The 18765-nt window shown below is 34.2% G+C and overlaps 1 protein-coding gene across 1 annotated transcript in view; it reads right to left on the reverse strand.

The window, feature by feature from the left end:
- The window catches only part of vps35l (VPS35 endosomal protein sorting factor like), a 37193-nt gene that overhangs the window by 9299 nt on the left and 9129 nt on the right, over positions 1–18765 (reverse strand). The window contains exons 8-22 of the mRNA XM_056469724.1: positions 18192–18276; positions 16484–16540; positions 16295–16391; positions 12086–12133; positions 11914–12007; positions 10724–10924; positions 10082–10128; positions 8474–8585; positions 8264–8380; positions 4412–4465; positions 2875–2955; positions 2725–2787; positions 1178–1263; positions 690–770; positions 111–174 (exon numbers count right to left, since the gene is read on the reverse strand). Of these exons, the coding sequence (XP_056325699.1) occupies positions 111–174; positions 690–770; positions 1178–1263; positions 2725–2787; positions 2875–2955; positions 4412–4465; positions 8264–8380; positions 8474–8585; positions 10082–10128; positions 10724–10924; positions 11914–12007; positions 12086–12133; positions 16295–16391; positions 16484–16540; positions 18192–18276 (1287 nt within the window). The remainder of the gene's footprint in view (positions 1–110; positions 175–689; positions 771–1177; positions 1264–2724; positions 2788–2874; positions 2956–4411; positions 4466–8263; positions 8381–8473; positions 8586–10081; positions 10129–10723; positions 10925–11913; positions 12008–12085; positions 12134–16294; positions 16392–16483; positions 16541–18191; positions 18277–18765) is intronic.

An 18765-nucleotide genomic window follows, 5' to 3' on the forward strand; every position in this document is an offset into this window, starting at 1 on the left:
AATTTCAAAAACAAAGTTTTCACGTGATTGCTGTTCTTAAAACCGTAAACTTGATTTAAATTCATGCAGATAGGATGTTTTTTTAGAATTAATGTAGAAAAGTGACTCACCATACGAATAAAACCATTGATCAGCAGAGCCAGAGATCTTTTTTCATCATCTAGAGTTAAAGCACTTAAAAACACAGAGCACATGCAAACATGTCAATCTCTCTGATTCAGCATTATAAGTCACTGATATATATATATATATATATATATATATATATATATATATATATATATATATATATATATATATATATAGTGGTGTGAAAAAGTGTTTGCCCCTTACTGATTTCTTATTTTGTTTGCATGTTTGTCACATGTTAATGTTTCAGATCATCAAACAAATTTAATTAGACAAAGATAACATAAGTAAACACGTCATGCAATACACATCAGGACAAAACTACATAGCTCTGTGTGAACACTTTTTCACACAAGGCTATGAAGTTTTGTATTTTGTTTTCCGTTAACATTTATTTCAAAACAGCATGATGTGTTTACTTGTGTTATCTTAAAATATTAAAGTATATATTAAAATATACATGTGTTTGATTATCTGAAATATTAAAAGTGTGACAAACATGCAAAATCAGTAAGGGGGCAAACACATTTTCACACCCCTGTACAGTACAGCTTACTCACTTGACAGAGTCATGCATGGTCTTACAGATGTGCAGCAGTGCGTTGAGAATAACCGGGTCTCTTGTTGGTTCCTGCTGGTGTCTAAACGAAGAAAGAAACCTGCTTAGTATAACCACACTATCCGTTGAAACATTTTAAGGGATAGTTCACCCAAACATGAAAATTAACCGACTATTTACTCACCCGCAAGTGGTTCCAAACATTCATGGGTTTCTTTTTTTCTGTTGAACACAAAAAAAGAATAATAGTTTGAAGAATGTTGGCAACCAGTAACCACTGACTTCCATAGTAGGTAAATCCAATTCTATGGAAGTCAATGGTTGCCAATTTTTTACATTTTTCAAAATATCTTCTTTTGCGTACAAGAGAAGAAACTTCAGGTTTGTGAAAGGTGAGTAAATAATGACAGAATGCTCAGTTTTGGGTGAACCACCCTTTTAATTGACTACATGGTAAAGCAGATACCGAATAGTGAGTGACAAACATACTTGATAAAGACCTCCATGATGGATTTACACACCTCCACCCTCACGCTGTCTTTCTGGAACATGTCCAAAAAGGGCAAAAACTTCTCCTGCAATCATTAAAAATAAGTGTTATAGTTATAATACATTATTTTATATTGTTCCTGTAAAACAATTTATTTTGGGTATTTTGAATTGGCCATATAGAATGAATCTGACTTAAAACGAGAGTCAGGCAAAGAAATTCAACACAAAACACAGAAATTCCAATGGTAAAACTCAAATGTTCTGACATTGTAAATGCTAAAGTCATTTATATCATTTAAAAGAATAATTGCCTAATCACTCTCTGATATGTAGACTGCATTTGCTTGACATATTTCTCTAAATTGTTCAATACAATAAAAATACAATCATCAATCATTCATTTTTAGAAGTAAACTGTTAAAAATATTTTTAGGTAACTTTACATGATTTAATTATTGAATCTAGCTAACAAGGTGAGTACAAACGATGCGCGTTTGTGGATATAAATGTATAAAAATCTTATTTGTTAGATATTTTAATGATTTATCTAGCTTTGTATAAAACAGGGCTTTCAAAGCAGTCATAAAATTGGTTTGGTGGCCACTTTCTTGGTGTTTTATTTGACTGGTTGAGATCAAACCTTTTGATTTGTTGCAACTCTATGCTTGGTCGGTAAAGGCTTGTGTATCAAAACGGGTCAACAAAAAATAAACGAATAAATAAATTCATTTTTATGTTTCTTTAGATTTAGCATTTAAGTAAACACAGCTAATTTTGATTTCTGTTTTACTCCTCTATTTCACAGTTCATTTGTAGTATATTAGAAGTGTTGTATTGATCTTATTCTTGACGTATGAGCGGGCGCAGTCATTGGAATCTTTTTTGCTCGAGTACGGTATCATTCACCTTCATTGATTTTTAGACATTAAAAACGGTACGTTATGCTGCTTCATGTTGCAAACTGATCTTTTCTTATTCTATTATTCTACTTTTTATGCATAGTCATAAACACACTTGTTTGTGGAGCAAGCGGTTTGACCGTTTTCTGTCATTTATTTTTGCTTGTCGTTTCTCCCATAGGCGCCCCACAGAAGTTCTAAAACAATCGCAAAAACAGGCACACTTCCGCATTAAAGAATAAAGTCAATTTTATAGTGTTGCATATATTTAATTGACTGAATTATTAGAAATGACAATAGGTGGCATTATACTTATGTTTGACCAAATATGTGTTTGGTTAATTAATTTTTTTTTCATTTACATTCAGTTTGAATTCTGCTCCCTTAAAAGGAAAGTCCAAAAAACATGAAAAGTTAATAGCTGTTTTTTCCAGCAGTCTGCATGGTAACTTTCTTTGTGTTCAACAGAGGAAAGAGACTCAAACAGGTTTAGGCAAGTGGAGGATGAGTAAATGGTTGGTTGCAGAATTTTCATTTTTTAAATACGCTATGTCTTTAAATATAGTGAAATGCAGTTATTGTTTAACAACACTGAACTTAAACGGAGAGTTCAATACTGAATGATGCACAGTTCTGTATTCATACCATAGAAAAAAGCAGTGAGAAATCATGGAAGTAGGTGAGGATCTTCTTAATCACTGACTGCAACTGGAAACAAAAAAAGGGTAATGAAATGCTCTGACAACGTCAATGTCATATTAACATCTTAATATCTGCTGTAGGTCTCTGGCGTACCTGTGGATACGCGTCTTCAAAAGCTCTGTCTGGAGTCATGTGTTTGATGATATCAGCAAGAACAGTGTTCACCTCCCGTTTCTACAAGGAAGAAATTTGTAATGGCATAATAAAAAAAGTCAGATTATTGAATTAAGTGTAAATCACAGAGCTCTACCAGATAGATTTATGGTGACCAAATTTCTTCAAATGACAAGTACATGGTGATGTAAATTATTTATTAAATAAATCACAAGAGAATCAAAAGAAAATGATTTTTCAGATGTGTGCCTTTGTCAGTGTAATGATTCTTTAACTCTTGCTGCGTAAGTAGATTTTAAAAAGATAGATAAAATATTGTCAGGAGAAAAGAAAAAAATATGAAAATATTTTTTAAAAATTTATTTATTTATTTATTATGTTTCTCACCTCTTCATGGTGTATGACATTTTGATTTTAATCAAGAATTGAAATCAAAGAGATTAATGAGAGAGGTATGCCGAGTTCAGACTACATGATTTTAGCACCAATTTTGACTATGCGACAGATTTTGAGAAATCGCAGACAAATGCCTGAAATCACAGGCAAATTGGTGCTCGTTCACGCGAGTAACAATCACACAATGTGAACTTTCAAAGACGCGATCTGAGAGAATTGCAGATAAGTCACCGACCCCCGTGAGATATTTGGCATGCTAAATATCTGAAGCTGTCTGTAATTCAAATCATGCCGTGTGAAATGAGTTCTGACTGAAAAAAAACATTGACGATCACCTACAGCCAATGAGAAAGCAGCATCCACTAGTAGGGGTATCTGCAGGCAAGCGGGAGGTTGTGGGAGAAGTTAAAAGCGCTCTTTTTCAGTTTATTTGGAGCCAAGAAATAAAGGAAAACTAGTGGAAATTTGACAGGAGCACTCGTGTCTGTTAGACATGTCATCTGTGCAATATCACATTCAAGTCGAAAAAAAAAGTCGAGGAGAAATTGCTAGTTTCCTTCAAACCCAGGTAAGCAAAATAAGTACATATTCTGCCCCACTAAAGGCTTCTTTCACATTACATAGTTAAAATATATACTATGTGACCTCGTGTTGTTTCCATGCCACTTCTCGCATGTTTGGTCATGAGATGTAGTTTGGACAAAGTTGTCAGCGATTCTTCCTATTTATAAGTCATGCAGTGTGAAACCCTGTCGCCAATCTATCTTGCAGTGTAAACAAGAAGCAGAGATGCAACGCTACCCCCCAGATAGTCATGAGGTATGAAAACATCCATGACATGACTACTTTTATGAAAAGTATGCAGTCTGAAGTTAATAGCATTACTTAATTGATAGTGAACACCTTAAAATTATATGTGTGTTTAACATTACTGTAAAATGTGCCAGAATTAGCCAAGAATGGCTATTTTAAGTAGCAAGAGTTAAAGAATGATGAAGGCACACAACCAAATTTTTTTTTCTTGTAATTTCTGTAATAAATTATTAGTGCAGACCTTCTTTGGTACTTGCCAATTTAAAAAAAAAGTCATTTATATTATCACTCATTAATAATATCTCACCGTGAAGTGACGGCAGGTGAACTCGACCCAGATCTCAGCACAGTTGATATAATCCTGAGTTACAGGAATAAAACAAACAAGAAAATTTACATCATACAGTGAATAGATTAAACCAAACATATACTCATACATACTGTATATGTGGTGTGTAGGATAGGACAATATTTAGCCAAGATACAACAAATTGAAAATCTGTGTTCCCAAAAAATCTAAATATTGAGAAAAGCGTTCATAGCAAAACATGTAAGGATGGCTAAGTCTTTTTATAACATTAGACCCCAAGAACTGCAATGGAATTCGAGAGAATTGTCATGCAAAAAAACTATAAACTTTCTAATTTGAGAAGATCAGCTAGGAAACCAGTTGTTCAACTGTCTCGATCATGCAGCTTGAGCCCCTCTCTTTGCCCTCAACTTTACTTTCTCCACCAGAGCAGCTCACTCACATTCCACACAGAATGTCTAAGTTTTCAATATGGTGTATCTTGTGGCTCTATATTCATGTTTGGCATCATTTTAAATGTCTCTGTGTGATGGTAAAGTGGTTTTAATTTCATAGTAATATTTTACAATTTCCTTTGTATCTGTTAATTTGGGTTTTAACTTTAAGGTCTTTTCCAGGTGCTCCACTTCAAGAAAAATGGTCTTCACATCAACTCATGACCAGACAAGGGTCTTTGTGAAGCTTTTATTGTCTTAAATTTATGATTGTTTCTTGTGATTTGATTTGTATTTAAAGGAAAAGTGCAGACGTGTCTGTGGGATCCTGTGGCTAAGATACCTCATTGCAGTGTGTGAGACTCTGAGCTCTGCATCAAGACTTATATGCTGCAACATACTTCTACACAGTCAGATATTAATCTCTAACTCTTAAAATAATCTTTGGGTATTTGATGTTGTACAATCTGAATTGGCTTATTTTGTTTAAATATGTGAATTGGCATGGAAAACGTTTGCCTGACAAATAAATGTAAAATTCTTGTTTAACTCTAATATCTCCTAAAATCATTGTAAATAGACGTGGATGTTTCCGCAGTCCACTAACAGGATTGCTCATACACTCAGGCTTAATGGATGGAGCATAGGCACAGCATTAGAGACCTGTTGATTTCTGACAATCACTGACTTAGTACGATATAATCTAGAGGCTAAATCAAACTTTATGTATAAGAAAGCATGGGGTGGCCTAATATTACTTAAAGGAAATTATTTTACAGTTATATCCTCTATCTAAGAACCAGAACTGGTGAGGTTGTGTTTGTGAGCAGATGTAACTGCCTAGCATACTGACTCTAAGTGACTTCAGGTAAACGATGAACCATTAACTGAGAATAAGGATTTATTAGGTTAATTGATCTAAATTAAACCAAATCATAACCTATAAGGTGATCATCTTAAATTGGATGAACCTAAATTTAAATATTGTAAATTAGAGTCAGATAAGAATAAGGGTCAAAATTTGATATTTTTTAGTAATCTGTTCACAGCTGCGTAAGAGAAGGCTTAAACACATTTAACCTTCACCCATGTTGTTAATTCTATCATATGACAAATAGATGGACCCTTACACTAATCAGAATTTAAGTTTTGATATATTTACAGTGGGAAAAATATCTTCGCAAAATACGATCTTTACTTATATTTTTATTTTAATTATGTATGTGAAGGTTTGTCACTTGACTGCATTAAAATGGACATCAATTATCAATTTTTTTTGCCTTAACCTAAACAAGACAATAATATGATTAAGTTGTTAACATGAGTTGCTTTTAGATTGTTCATGTTCTCGTTTTACATGTTGTAATATATAGATCAATTAATGTAATTACATCATCCTGCAATCCAATGTTTCCTCCAGAGCTTCATGTAATTTCTACTTCATCTGCAGCTTGGCAGTTTCACTTTCATTGAGAAACATTTCATTCATGCCCTCATGACAAACTCTGAGCTACTGGATGTGAGTATTAAGGACTGTTTGGAGAGTGTTGTTTTAACGGAGTTTGATACCACGCACTGAATTCAAATAAAATTTCCCAGACAGCATAAAAGTGTGTTCAGTGACGATGATGGCAGGTGTGACGAGTCTCCAGAAGTTCACTGTGTGGCCCCGTTTACACTACTATGTTTTAATTTTAAAACGGCATTTTAGAATGAAAATGATCCGCGTCCACACTAGCGTTTCACCTAGTGTTTCTGAACAACTCTCCGTCCACACTATACCACTGAAAACGCACATCACGAAACCATACACACACTCTGGCATGCGATACAGCGTATGTGGACATCTGAGGTAAAGGCAGTCATCTACTCAGATAGGAGCTGTGCACGTCATACTGTTCATCAAGAATCTACCGCTGGATATGATCTTACTATATTTGTTAAATGTGATATTTAATTCATCTTGTTGTCTCTATCAAACGACATATTCCTGACTTTGGTCTTTTGAATCTATTACTTGTTCTAAGGTAACGTGTTTTGGCTGAGAGCAAAGATAAGTTAATATATTCATTTATGTTCCCACGTACACTGATTTGACTGACTGCCTTTATTTCCTATAATGTATAAACTTATTGTACGTTATACTTTTATAATGACCATTATTGATTATTAAAAATGATATTCAGTAAAAGAGACAGGGTATGTTTCGTATTTTCAATGAGAATAAAGAATGTTATGTTATAGGCTCCATTTTGTTATGCATATAGTGAAGATGATGGTCATATAAATATGTAGCTACATGATGCCTCAACATTTATGGTGTCTGTTAAGTTGCTAATATCAAAATGAAAATAGGAAATGAAAAAGGCAGTTCCTCACATCATGTTTTCATTTTAATCTTAAGAAAGTGAAACAACGTAGCCATGGTGATGTGAAAGGTTATAAAGTATGATCTCTTTGAAGATTTACCTGACGTGTCTCCAAATGGGAGTTTGTTTTCCATATCAACCTTGCTAAGTCTGAACTTACAAGGAGAGGATGCAGGACTGAACTTTGTGTAAGCTACTTAATATTGAGGAAAAAGCCCTAATCAGATAAGCAACTGTCAGCAGCCCCGCCTCTGTTTTCAGATGTCTCCATTTTCCCCCACCCAACCTGGCATGGAGCAGCAGCGTTTTAAAGCTTTTTCAGCTTTTTTTTTAAAAGCTCAGTTTTCAGCGCTCGAAAACTTCGGCATAGTGTGGACAGATGGCGTAACCATAGCAAAACGTATCTGTTTTCAAATGAAAACGTATTAGTGTAAATGGGGCCTGTGTGTGCACTTGGAGATGCGGGTGTCTGTGATCCTTTACCATGTCAGTAGCTGCAGAGAATAGTGTAAAACAGCTGTGTGTGAATGGAATATCCTGTCACAAAATCCTACATGACGATAAAAGTTTAATTAATATGTTTACATGTCTGTAGTACATTTCAATAACGCCACTAAAATGGGAATACCCTACATGTTTTAATTCAATTTCTGTTAAGATCAATTGATTTTAGTCAAATTAAGGTAATCAAAAATCTCCCTTTACATGTTTACATGGTAAACTCTTAATTAGAGTATTGTCTTAATCATATTAGTACTGGTGTCCATGCAAACATACTAGTGAAGTTCATCACTGTCCTGTAACTGTGCCCAAATTGAGTACAAGACCTACTGATTCACAACCTCCAGAGCAAGGGAGCTGATTGAGATACACAGCAAAGAAACAACTCGTGATGCAAGCTGTGAGTTGTGTATACAGTCTAAACAATTGCATTTAAATGCAATAAACTGACCCTGGCTAATAAACTGATAGTGCAGGGGTGACAAGATATCTCTGAATACAGCCATAGTTTTTTTAAACATTCAGAGATCAACAGATGTGTTTACCCGTGGGCTGCGAACTTTAGTAATAACCTTCCAGGCTTCATTGAGTATGGAGAGTCTCTCACTCTCTGGAGGGTCAGCACAGGACAGACTGCGGCCCAGAGATGCAAACAACAAGTGCTAAACAACACAAAGGATTATGAGAATAAATTATGAAACTGAAGTATATATGAACTGTTTGTAGTTTTGTTGTTGTGTGTGTATGTCTGTCACCTTGGGAAATCCAGCTTCATCACAGTCTTTGATCATGCCAATGAAGTCTGTTGCTCTCGTTGCAACAAATTCTGCCCGAAACGCCCACATGACAGAGTTTAGCAGAAGAGCACTATGGGGAAACACAGACAATGAGTGTATATTGAAGAGTAAATACTCACTTTTCTCTATATACGCAGCAAACGCTTTCTTATTAACTCCATGTTACAAAAACTCATATATTCATTAATTTTCTTTTTGTCTTAGTCCCTCTATTAATCCGGGGTCGCCACAGCGGAATGAACTGCCAACTTATCCAGCATAGAGTATGTTTTACGCAGTGGATGCCCTTCCAGCTACAACCCATCTCTGGGGAACACATTTACACTCTCATTCACACACATACACTACAGACAATTTTAGCTTACCCAATTCACCTGTACCACATGTTTTTGGGCTTGTGGGGGAAACCGGAGCACCCGGAGGAAACCTACGCGAACACGGGGAGAACATGCAAACTCCACACAGAAATGCCAACTGACCCAGCCAAGGCTCGAACCAGCGACCTGCTTGCTGTGAGGCGACAGCACTACCTACTGCACCATCGCATCACCGTTACAAGAACTCAATAAGATAAAACAAATATTTACTCGTGAATGCACAATAATCATTGTGGACTTCTTGCTTTTTACTGTAACTGTAAATACCTCTTTTTCATAATATTGTACTGCATTACGTAGGTAAGTACTTCTACAGTCTATGTGTATAGTCAACTATTTATTGTATGTATAGTTAGATTACAGCATAAGTATGTTAGCCATGTATTGTTTAGGTTTTAAAAATTGCTCATATGTCCAATAGTATCTGCAAGCTGACACAATGCAAGACACAATGCACTCAATAGAGTGAGTGACGTCACTGTGTCAGCTAGGGTTAGGGGTGGGGTTAGGGGAGCGCATTAAAAAGCATTGGATGCAGCTCAGATTGCACTGCACCAGGTCTGCATCCAGACCCTTCTCCATATGTCCAGTGTACTGTTGATATTTATGTTTATTTATTTGTATCCCCGTGGACACAACAATGAAAGTCACTTTATGTACACACATGAAACGGAATGACAATAAGGCTTAACTTGGCATGACTAAATACACTAGATAAAGGAGCTTGCCCATTTAAGCACAATGCTAAATGGGGGTGGGTAGCTGTTTATTAGTCCACAAAGCCAACCCTTACATATTAGTAAAATGGGAACTGATGGAATAGGAACTTGACGGGAAATGTTTCACCTGTTTTAGGATTTTTTTTTATAAGTCAATCACTCTCACCAGCAAGATAGAATTTATGTCATCATTTTCAGCCACTCATGGAGATCTTGAGGTACATGATTTTAATTGATCAGTAAATCTTATATTTACAGTGTACCTCAGTGGTGAGATTTTACTTGTTACTCTAACTTGTGCTGTTTACACCTGGTTTTAATGTGCTGTGAGCAATGTTTTTGATTATTCTATAGCATAAAATACCATATGTTTGTGGTTATTTAAGAAACATGCTAAGTTATCATATGTGTTTATTTGAAAAACAACGCTAAATTTTTAATTGAAAAGTGCCTCAGTGATGAGATCTTACTTGTTGCCTAACTTCTTGCATCTGTCCATCATCTCAGTTAGCAGAACCTTTAAGGCAAAGCAGATCAAACACATCTGATCATAAACACTTGAAAAGGCCCTTACAAAGCTTACAAGACTAAATTAAATAAAAAAGTATCTTTTAACATTATTTAATAGACCTGAAACAATAGGAACTATTAATAAACTTTCAATAAAAAGGTAAAATTTTATTTCATATATAACAAATACATTAACAAACGTAAAATAAAATAATGCAACGACTGTATTTCTCATCACATAAGGGTAGTTAATACAGTAACTAATGCTTACTAATGTAAATTTTAACAAATTAATGTGCAAATTCCATGTCAGATGCCGCTTCTGCTCCCATTTTCAGTAAAAAGTAGTTTTTTTGTTGAACATATTTATTAATATTTATTTATATATATTTAAATATGTGACATAAAAACAACATGGATATAATAGATTACTGACTGAAAAGGAATACCTTAACAGGTCGAAGTATGAGTTCATCAGGTAGAAATATTTCACATCAAACTTTGAACTAAACTTAGACTTAATGAAAATTAAACAACTGAAGCAAATAAACAATTGCTAAAACATTATGTGTGTGTGTGTGTGTGTGTGTGTGTGTGTGTACCTCAGGTGCTCTATATGCCACACACTGCAAGATCCAGTTTATGGCAGGAGAATAAAGAGTCAGATAAACGGGAATCTCCACTCGCTGCAACACCAGCTGATTCTGCACACTGTCACCATGGATCTGACGAAACGAGGCCAGCAGATCAAAGAAATTCTTATTTAGACTGTCCTTCAGATGCGGCGCCACCTCCATTCCCACCTGAGAGAAAGGTAAGATTTGAAATCTGCAACATTTTTGCTTATTGTATCATCCACCATGTAATGTAAATTAAATTGAAAAAAAAATACTAAGTAAATTAAAAAAGTACTAGTAAATTAAAAAAATACTAAGTTATCATACATGTTATCTTATCATACATACAAGGCTAGGTCAGTTATTTTCCTTTCAAAATTTGCATTGCCTTTCAGAATGTCTGTTTTCCTCTGTGTAACTTTGCCCACAGCCAGTTTTCTTAATGATTTTTCAGCACTCTGGGTTGCCTTGGCAGAAAAAAGCGTATTTCATTTTAGTCTTGAAAGCTACCTCAATGTATGAGGGGATGGCCGAAAATGTAAAGATGCGAATCTCCAAAATTAGACACAGATATCACATGAGATGGTTTTTATTTTGCAAAAACAATGCAAATGTTACAAATTAGTAGCTGATCAGCTTACAGTGATCATCAGGCATGCTCATTTCTGTTGTTTTAGTCAATCTGGCAACCTGTGTGTGTCGGATGAAAAAACCCCACTCCAATATTGTGAATTTGGACTGCAATACCTAGTTCAACCACTAGGTCAATCAACACAAACCAGAGGTTGCTGCAGAACTTTATATGATTATGATAATGCATTTCCAAACGGAAAAGGAAAAGAGAGTAAAAAGTGAGTACTTCATAAAAGAAGGACTGCCGTTCTACAGTGGAAGCAGATGGTACGATTTTGATTAAAGATTACACTTTTACTTTTTCATTTTAAATTTAAATTTTTTGAATTTTTGATTTCTAAATACAACAGGACGTGTTAATGAACTAAATTTAAACACCTCCAGCTATGTACAATAGGGTTGCACTGCTGACTCTTAATGCCAGTATTTTTTTCATTTTTGGGTTAACTAAGTCTTAAAAATTACAAAATTCTACTTTTTTTAGGTTGTAGATAAAACCTGATAAATTACACAATTTATTTAGAAAGCATTATTCTTCTCACCCTGCATAAATAGGCCCGTGCATATACAGCTACCAGCGGGTCTCCTATTCCTCTGATCATGGCTGTTAGTCTCTGCAGCGTCTCCTGAATCCCACTTAAGGACAGAGAGAGAGATGACATCATCAGTGAGCTGTCAGACTAGCTGCATGAAGCCAATCATAGCGATACTTACCATTTTGTCAAGAAGCGGTTGCATTTCAGAAGAGCAGCTTCAACATATCTGTGCTGAAGTCAGGGTTCACTATAAAACTGCAATACATATTTATGTTTTTTCAGTCTTACAATTGTTCTCATAACCCGGTATAAACACATGTGCAACTCAAATTTTATTTCATTAAATTAACATGATACCGTAACTTTGTGTGAAAAAAACTATTCTTCACAATTTACCATCTGTTGTCCAATTGATAGTGGAGTTAAGATGCCTTTATGCTATGGAATCCTTACTGATATTTATGAAGAAAATGTAAGATTTTTATTTGTAATATTATAGTTAGTAACTTTTAATAATTATTTGTATCATCCTTATATTGCATTGATTGTTTTGCAATCCACAATAAAAACTATGTGCTTTATCATTCACCTGGCGCATTAAGGTGCAAGATATGTTTCGTGCAACTTGTTGCTATTTTCAGACCAGCATAACTCTAACTTTCATGTTGTTTAAATAGCTAATCCATTTGGCCACTTTATGGATTCATCGATGTGCCGGTCTAGAAAGGAGGTGTGTTAAGGCCCATTGTTGGCATATTGCTATTTTGAGAAACTGAAAAAGACTGCACCATAGACCAACTAAAAGCTGGTCTATAGTCCAGCGCAGAGTGGGATAGTTATGCACCTATGCAGGTTCAAACGCTAAACACATTGCTTAAATCACACAAGATGTAGGGCAATACACAAATATCTTTACATACGAAAAAACAATTAAAGGCATAAAATGTTACAAAGATTTTTATTTTCGTATATCTCTATGCCTTCTTTATCTCAAAGGGTTTTTTTTCAGTTTATTCATGACAATTAGCATTTGTTAATATTATTAGCAGTTTTATTTATTATATGCATATTTATATTAATTTTAATAAAAACAAGTTTAGATTTGTCCTACTGTCGGGTTTTGGAGACGCATAAATCACCATATAGAGCATAAGAATAGGACGTGTGTTAAGATATAACTCAGTTTTTTACCACACTTTGTTATTATTGTTAATTTATTCATTTGCTGAATATTAGAACTGAATTTAGAAATAGTTTTGAAACAAATCTTTGCACTTAAAAAATGAAATCAAATATGTAGGCTAATGGATGTCTTCAGTGCATCCAACACAGTTTCCTTACTCCACGAAAGTAATGGAGAAAAGTAAAGAGTGAAAGTAAAGTCATGAGAAAGCAAAGAGGCTGAATGGAGGAGGCTCATTCTTTATCCTTGTGCTGCAGATGGTCTATTTAACTTTTCTCACTAGTGAAGCATTCAGTTTTCCACTTACAAAGTCTGCCGTGTAAATAGCAAATGCGTCATGGCATGACGCAACTGACTCTTAAAGGGAGTGGGAGAGCAGACTCTGATTGGTTTAATGCAAGTTATGCTCAAAACACACCCATAATCATTAAGAAGATAAGAACAACCCTGTTAGACCATGCACCGTGGTGCAAACTGTATTTTCCTGTCCTTAAAATAAAGTGGATTTGGACATGCCTTTAATGCTTTTGCATGCACTTTAGACTTTGCACCTAGATCATTAAAATAGAGCCCTATGTTGCTTTTAATCACATAACTAAGCATTTAAATATCATCTTATGAACATTATTAGAAAATATATAGTGAAAACTACAAGTCATATCTCTCAAGTTCTCATTGATTATTTATTTAAAGAAATTTTTATTGTTTTGTTAATATTAACATCAACAACTGCACCAAACATTTTTTTTTTTCCTCTTTTTGGCCTTTAGAAAAAGTTTGACTTTCATATTCTCATATGATGTAACAAATATAATACTTGAAAAGTTAAGTGGGCTTAACTAATATGTACGTACACTGAAATGAATCATTTGTTAAAATGTCCACTTTGTGTAAATACATGTTTTTAATTGTACATATGATTAATTAAATACCTGCATGTAACTACATCTGTAATTAATTTCTGTAATGACATTTTTTAACCAAACTTTACACCTTACCCACCCTTAAACCTATACATACCACCAAACCTGTCCCTAACCCTACCCGTATCCCACCCCAAGAGCACCATAAGTGTTAAGCACCATAAGTATATTGTATTTATTTTTTGATGCAAGTACCTAGTAGTTGATGCTACTTAATATAAAGTGGGTCTCTTTTTCTTTATAAAATAAAATTCTAAACAAAATTCTGATTATACTTTTATATGTCAAGTTTCACAGGGTAAATAAAACTTCCTAAGCATCATACGCACCAGTGCCTTAAAAATACTGCTGCTTCTTTTCATTCAATTGTTTTGGCTATAACTAAAGTAATACAATTTAACACAATCTACAGAAGCACCGATATGGAATTTATGACCGATAATCAATAACTCAGATTTAGAAGCCAATTTATAGGCCGATAAATGTAAAAAGAAATTTCTGCCTGATTGAAAAACAAAAGTTTGTTTTAAACTTTGTTTTATCTATTTATTTTTTATTTTAAAACCTTAACTTCAGAATTGAACAGATCTCTGAACTTTATTAATTAACTATTCATTTATATGGGCAAATTTATTTTATAACAATAAAATCTATTTCTTATATCTATATCGATATATATCTATATCTATTTTATAAAACAGCACACACAAAATCACTGAACAACGTCCAAAATCGGATAGCAATAAATTAATAAAAATGTTCATTTATGTGACTTTGTTTACATTTTTTAAAAGAAAGGCCAACTAGAAATGTCACTGGATTGCCTATCTACTTCATCTCTGAATGCAAGAGTGGGATTTCTTATTTTTATTTAATAAATTGAAGCATTTAAACTTTCTCACACATAAATCTGTTTCTCTTGCAAGCGTAGTGTCTTTTTTTTCATGAAGAAAAACTCCCGCACCACTGACATTTAAACTTCTCTCTAATCAAGCAGCATTAGCTCTTGTAAGGTGCACATCTGATTTGATTTCTGCATGTCTCAGAGCTGATGATCAAAAACTCTAGTTTTTAGAAAGTAATGTGGTCCAACCAGTATTAATAAAACATAATTTATTGGCTTAAAGCTATTGACCAAATTTTGTATTTGTACTGATAAGTTGGCTGTCTGGTGCAGTAACAACAACCTGGAGCTCAACACGCTCAAAACAGTGGAGATGATAGTGGACTTCAGGAGAAACCCCCCTGCTCTCCCCCCACTGAGCATCATGGACAGCATTGTGGCAGCAGTGGAGTCATTCAAGTTCCTGGGCACCACCATCTCTAAGGACCTGAAGTGGGACACTCACATTGACTCCATTGTCAAAAAAGCTCAACAGAGGATGTACTTTCTTCGTCAGCTGAGGAAGTTTAACCTCCCAAAGGAGCTGCTGAAACAGTTCTACACCTCCATCATTGAATCAGTCATCTGCACATCAATAACTGTCTGGTTTAGCTCAGCTACTAAATACGACCTCCAAAGACTACGTCGAATAGTTCGGACTGCTGAGCGAATCACTGGTACAACCCTTCCTACTCCCCAAGAACTGTACTTATCCAGAGCGAGCAGAAGGGCTGCCAAAATCACTCTGGACCCCTCACACCCAGCACACTGCCTCTTTGAACTTTTACCTTCTGGTCGACGCTACAGAGCACTGCGCACCAGAACAGCCCGACACAGAAACAGTTTCTTCCCTCAGGCAATCCATCTCATGAACACTTGATGATAATAATTGCGGAACCAACATCACTACTTGCTATACACTTTTATACACATATAAACTTATTTAACAACACACTTTACATGCCAATTTGCACATAACAGCTGCACATATAACGTTGTATATAGTAATAAACATGTACATACACTTGTCAATCTGTATATTTGCACTCACTACTTACTTCTATTTTTAAAAAAATATATTTATTATCTGTTTTTTGTCCTGTCTCTGTAATCCTGTTGCACTGTAGAAGCTCTGTCACGAAAACAAATTCCTCGTATGTGTGAACATACCTGGCAATAAAGCTCTTTCTGATTCTGATTCTGATTCTGATAATAATATTTTAAAAATTGACTTATCGGTCAATATTGATATTGTTGTCAATATTTCAAGCATCCCTATAGCGTAAACCTGGAAATAACCACCTAATAACTGCACAGTTATTAGAAACATGAGAAACAACTGTAACTAAAATGGAATCAGCAAATGGAAAAGTGTTGAAAACTGTGCAGAAAGGATACAGTCGGGGGACGAGCTCTCTGATGGAGGCAATTTTAAAGAACCAGTTGAGACACGTCTCTTTGGCCGTGTCATTCACATCATCAGCGGAGAACGACTCTGAGAATGACATTCATGAGGAAATAATTTTTTTTTTAAATGGCATGTAGACTGTGAAAGAATAAGGTGAGTTGTGATGAGTATTATTTTACCTGGTAGAGGATGAGGGTCAGCACACATGGACCAGATTCTTTCATACACAAGACCACCTGCACACATGGGACATTACAAGGACATCTCGAATGTCCCAAACTTTTTCTTTTCTCGCTGTAAAGTTTTTGCTGGGGTTTTTATAAAAAACACAGAAAAAAGTGCTGACAAATGGTGGATACGTGGGCTTTTTCATGGAAAGTATCTCAAAAATAGACTAGTGGTATAAAAATGTTTTGTTTTGTGTGTTTTTTTAAGTTTCACATGCACACTAGTGCTGTTTTTAAATTAATTATAATAAAACAAAAATACTATTTTAAGATTTTACGAATTTCTGCATTAAACAATTTATAAGTAACAATGTTATATAATACATAGGATTAGAATGATAAAATGACATTAACATAAATAAAAAAAACAGAAAATAAAAATCAAAAACAGATTTTTTACAGGGGGTGACGCAGTGGCGCAGTAGGTAGTGCTGTCGCCTCACAGCAAGAAGGTCGCTGGTGTTTCTGTGTGGAGTTTGCTTGTTCTCCCTGCGTTCGTGTGGGTTTCCTCTGGGTGCTCCGGTTTCCACCACAGTCCAAAGACATGCGGTACAGGTGAATTGGGTAAGCTAAATTGTCCGTAGTGTATGAGTGTGTATGGATGTTTCCCAGGGATGGGTTGCGGCTGGAAGGGCAACCGCTGCGTAAAACATGTGCTGGATAAATTGGCGGTTCATTCCGCTGTAGCTACCCCAGATTAATAAAGGGACTACGCCGAAAAGACAATGAATGAATGAGTTTTTTTACAATCTACTTCTGATAAAAATTATACAATTTTTTAAAGCAATCATAACAAAAAGAGAATTCCTTCAAAGTCTCTCCAGATAAAAAAAAAAAAAACATCTCATAACCTTAAGATTATGTTATATTGCAAAAGTATGTGTTTTACTTTTAGATGTTAATTCAATACTGACATTTTTAAACAACTTCTCCTTTAAATAAGAATTCAGCTTTAAAATGAATTTCTGTCATCGTTACTCTAGTTGTCAATATTACATAATAGTTCAGAAATCATAACTAGCTCGAAATAAAAAATATGTACATAAGTACATACATACATTCATATACAGTTCTAAGTATAAATGAGTACACCCCCTTTTGAAAATGAATATTTTTATCAGTTTCTCTGTGAATTTGGCCAATATTTGTTTTGGTGCATTTAAACAAAACCATTTAACAAACAGTTATATCCATTAAAATATATAAAGTTTGAAAACATTGAAATTCTAATAATTTATTGCAAAAAAGAACTACATTTTTATGTATTTAATATTTCCTCCCAACATGTAAATTTGGGTAATAATGTCTGTGATTTTAATTTCTTTGTTAGACTAGTTCCAGATTTGGATTGGTACTGACTAATCTAATGTATATGGATAAACATATTATTGTGAAGCATCCAATAGAAAATATTTAAAAGAGAGATATGTGAGAGGTGAACTCATTTATGTGAGCGCTGTATGTATAGCTATTTTCAGCAAAACAAGTAACAGTAAAGACATTTAAAATTTATTGAGAAGCAATTCCTTTCTACTTTAGTATTACTTTAGTGGTATTACTTATTTAACTCTACTTTTCGTTCATGTAAAAAAAATTTCAGTAAGTTTTTTTTACTGTGCAAAATGTGAACAAACACATTATTTTAATGAGCAACTCTTACCGAATGTGTCAAGTATATCCGTGATGAGCACAAACTTGCTGGGGTAAAACTGAATTACTGATGTATCAGAGAGCAGCTTGGAGCACTAAGTGAAAAAAGTAAAGTGAAAAAAAGGTTGTTTAAGATATTTAGTCATTACATTTTGATGAAGATTATAATGTTTTTTTCTTGAAATGACATGCACTAAACAACATATTAGAGGTTCAGTGACGAATCACTCTCAACAGGACGAGAAATGTGTATTATAAATGTAAACCGATTTGATTTTGTCCTGGTGTGACTTAACAATTAAATAATTGAACTTCATTACTAGTTAAATGATAGGGCTCATTAAGATTTTTATTAAATTATATATATATATATATATATATATATATATATATATATATATATATATATATATATATATATATATATATATATATAATATATATATATATATATATATATATAGTTGAAGTCAGAATTATTAGCCCCCCTTAGAATTTTTTTTTTTTATATTTCCCAGATTATGTTTAACAGGGCAATAACATGTCTGATAATATTTTTTCTTCTGGAGAAAGTCTTACTTGTT

This window comes from Danio aesculapii, chromosome 12 (assembly GCF_903798145.1).
Source record: "Danio aesculapii chromosome 12, fDanAes4.1, whole genome shotgun sequence".
Classification (NCBI taxonomy): domain Eukaryota; kingdom Metazoa; phylum Chordata; class Actinopteri; order Cypriniformes; family Danionidae; genus Danio; species Danio aesculapii.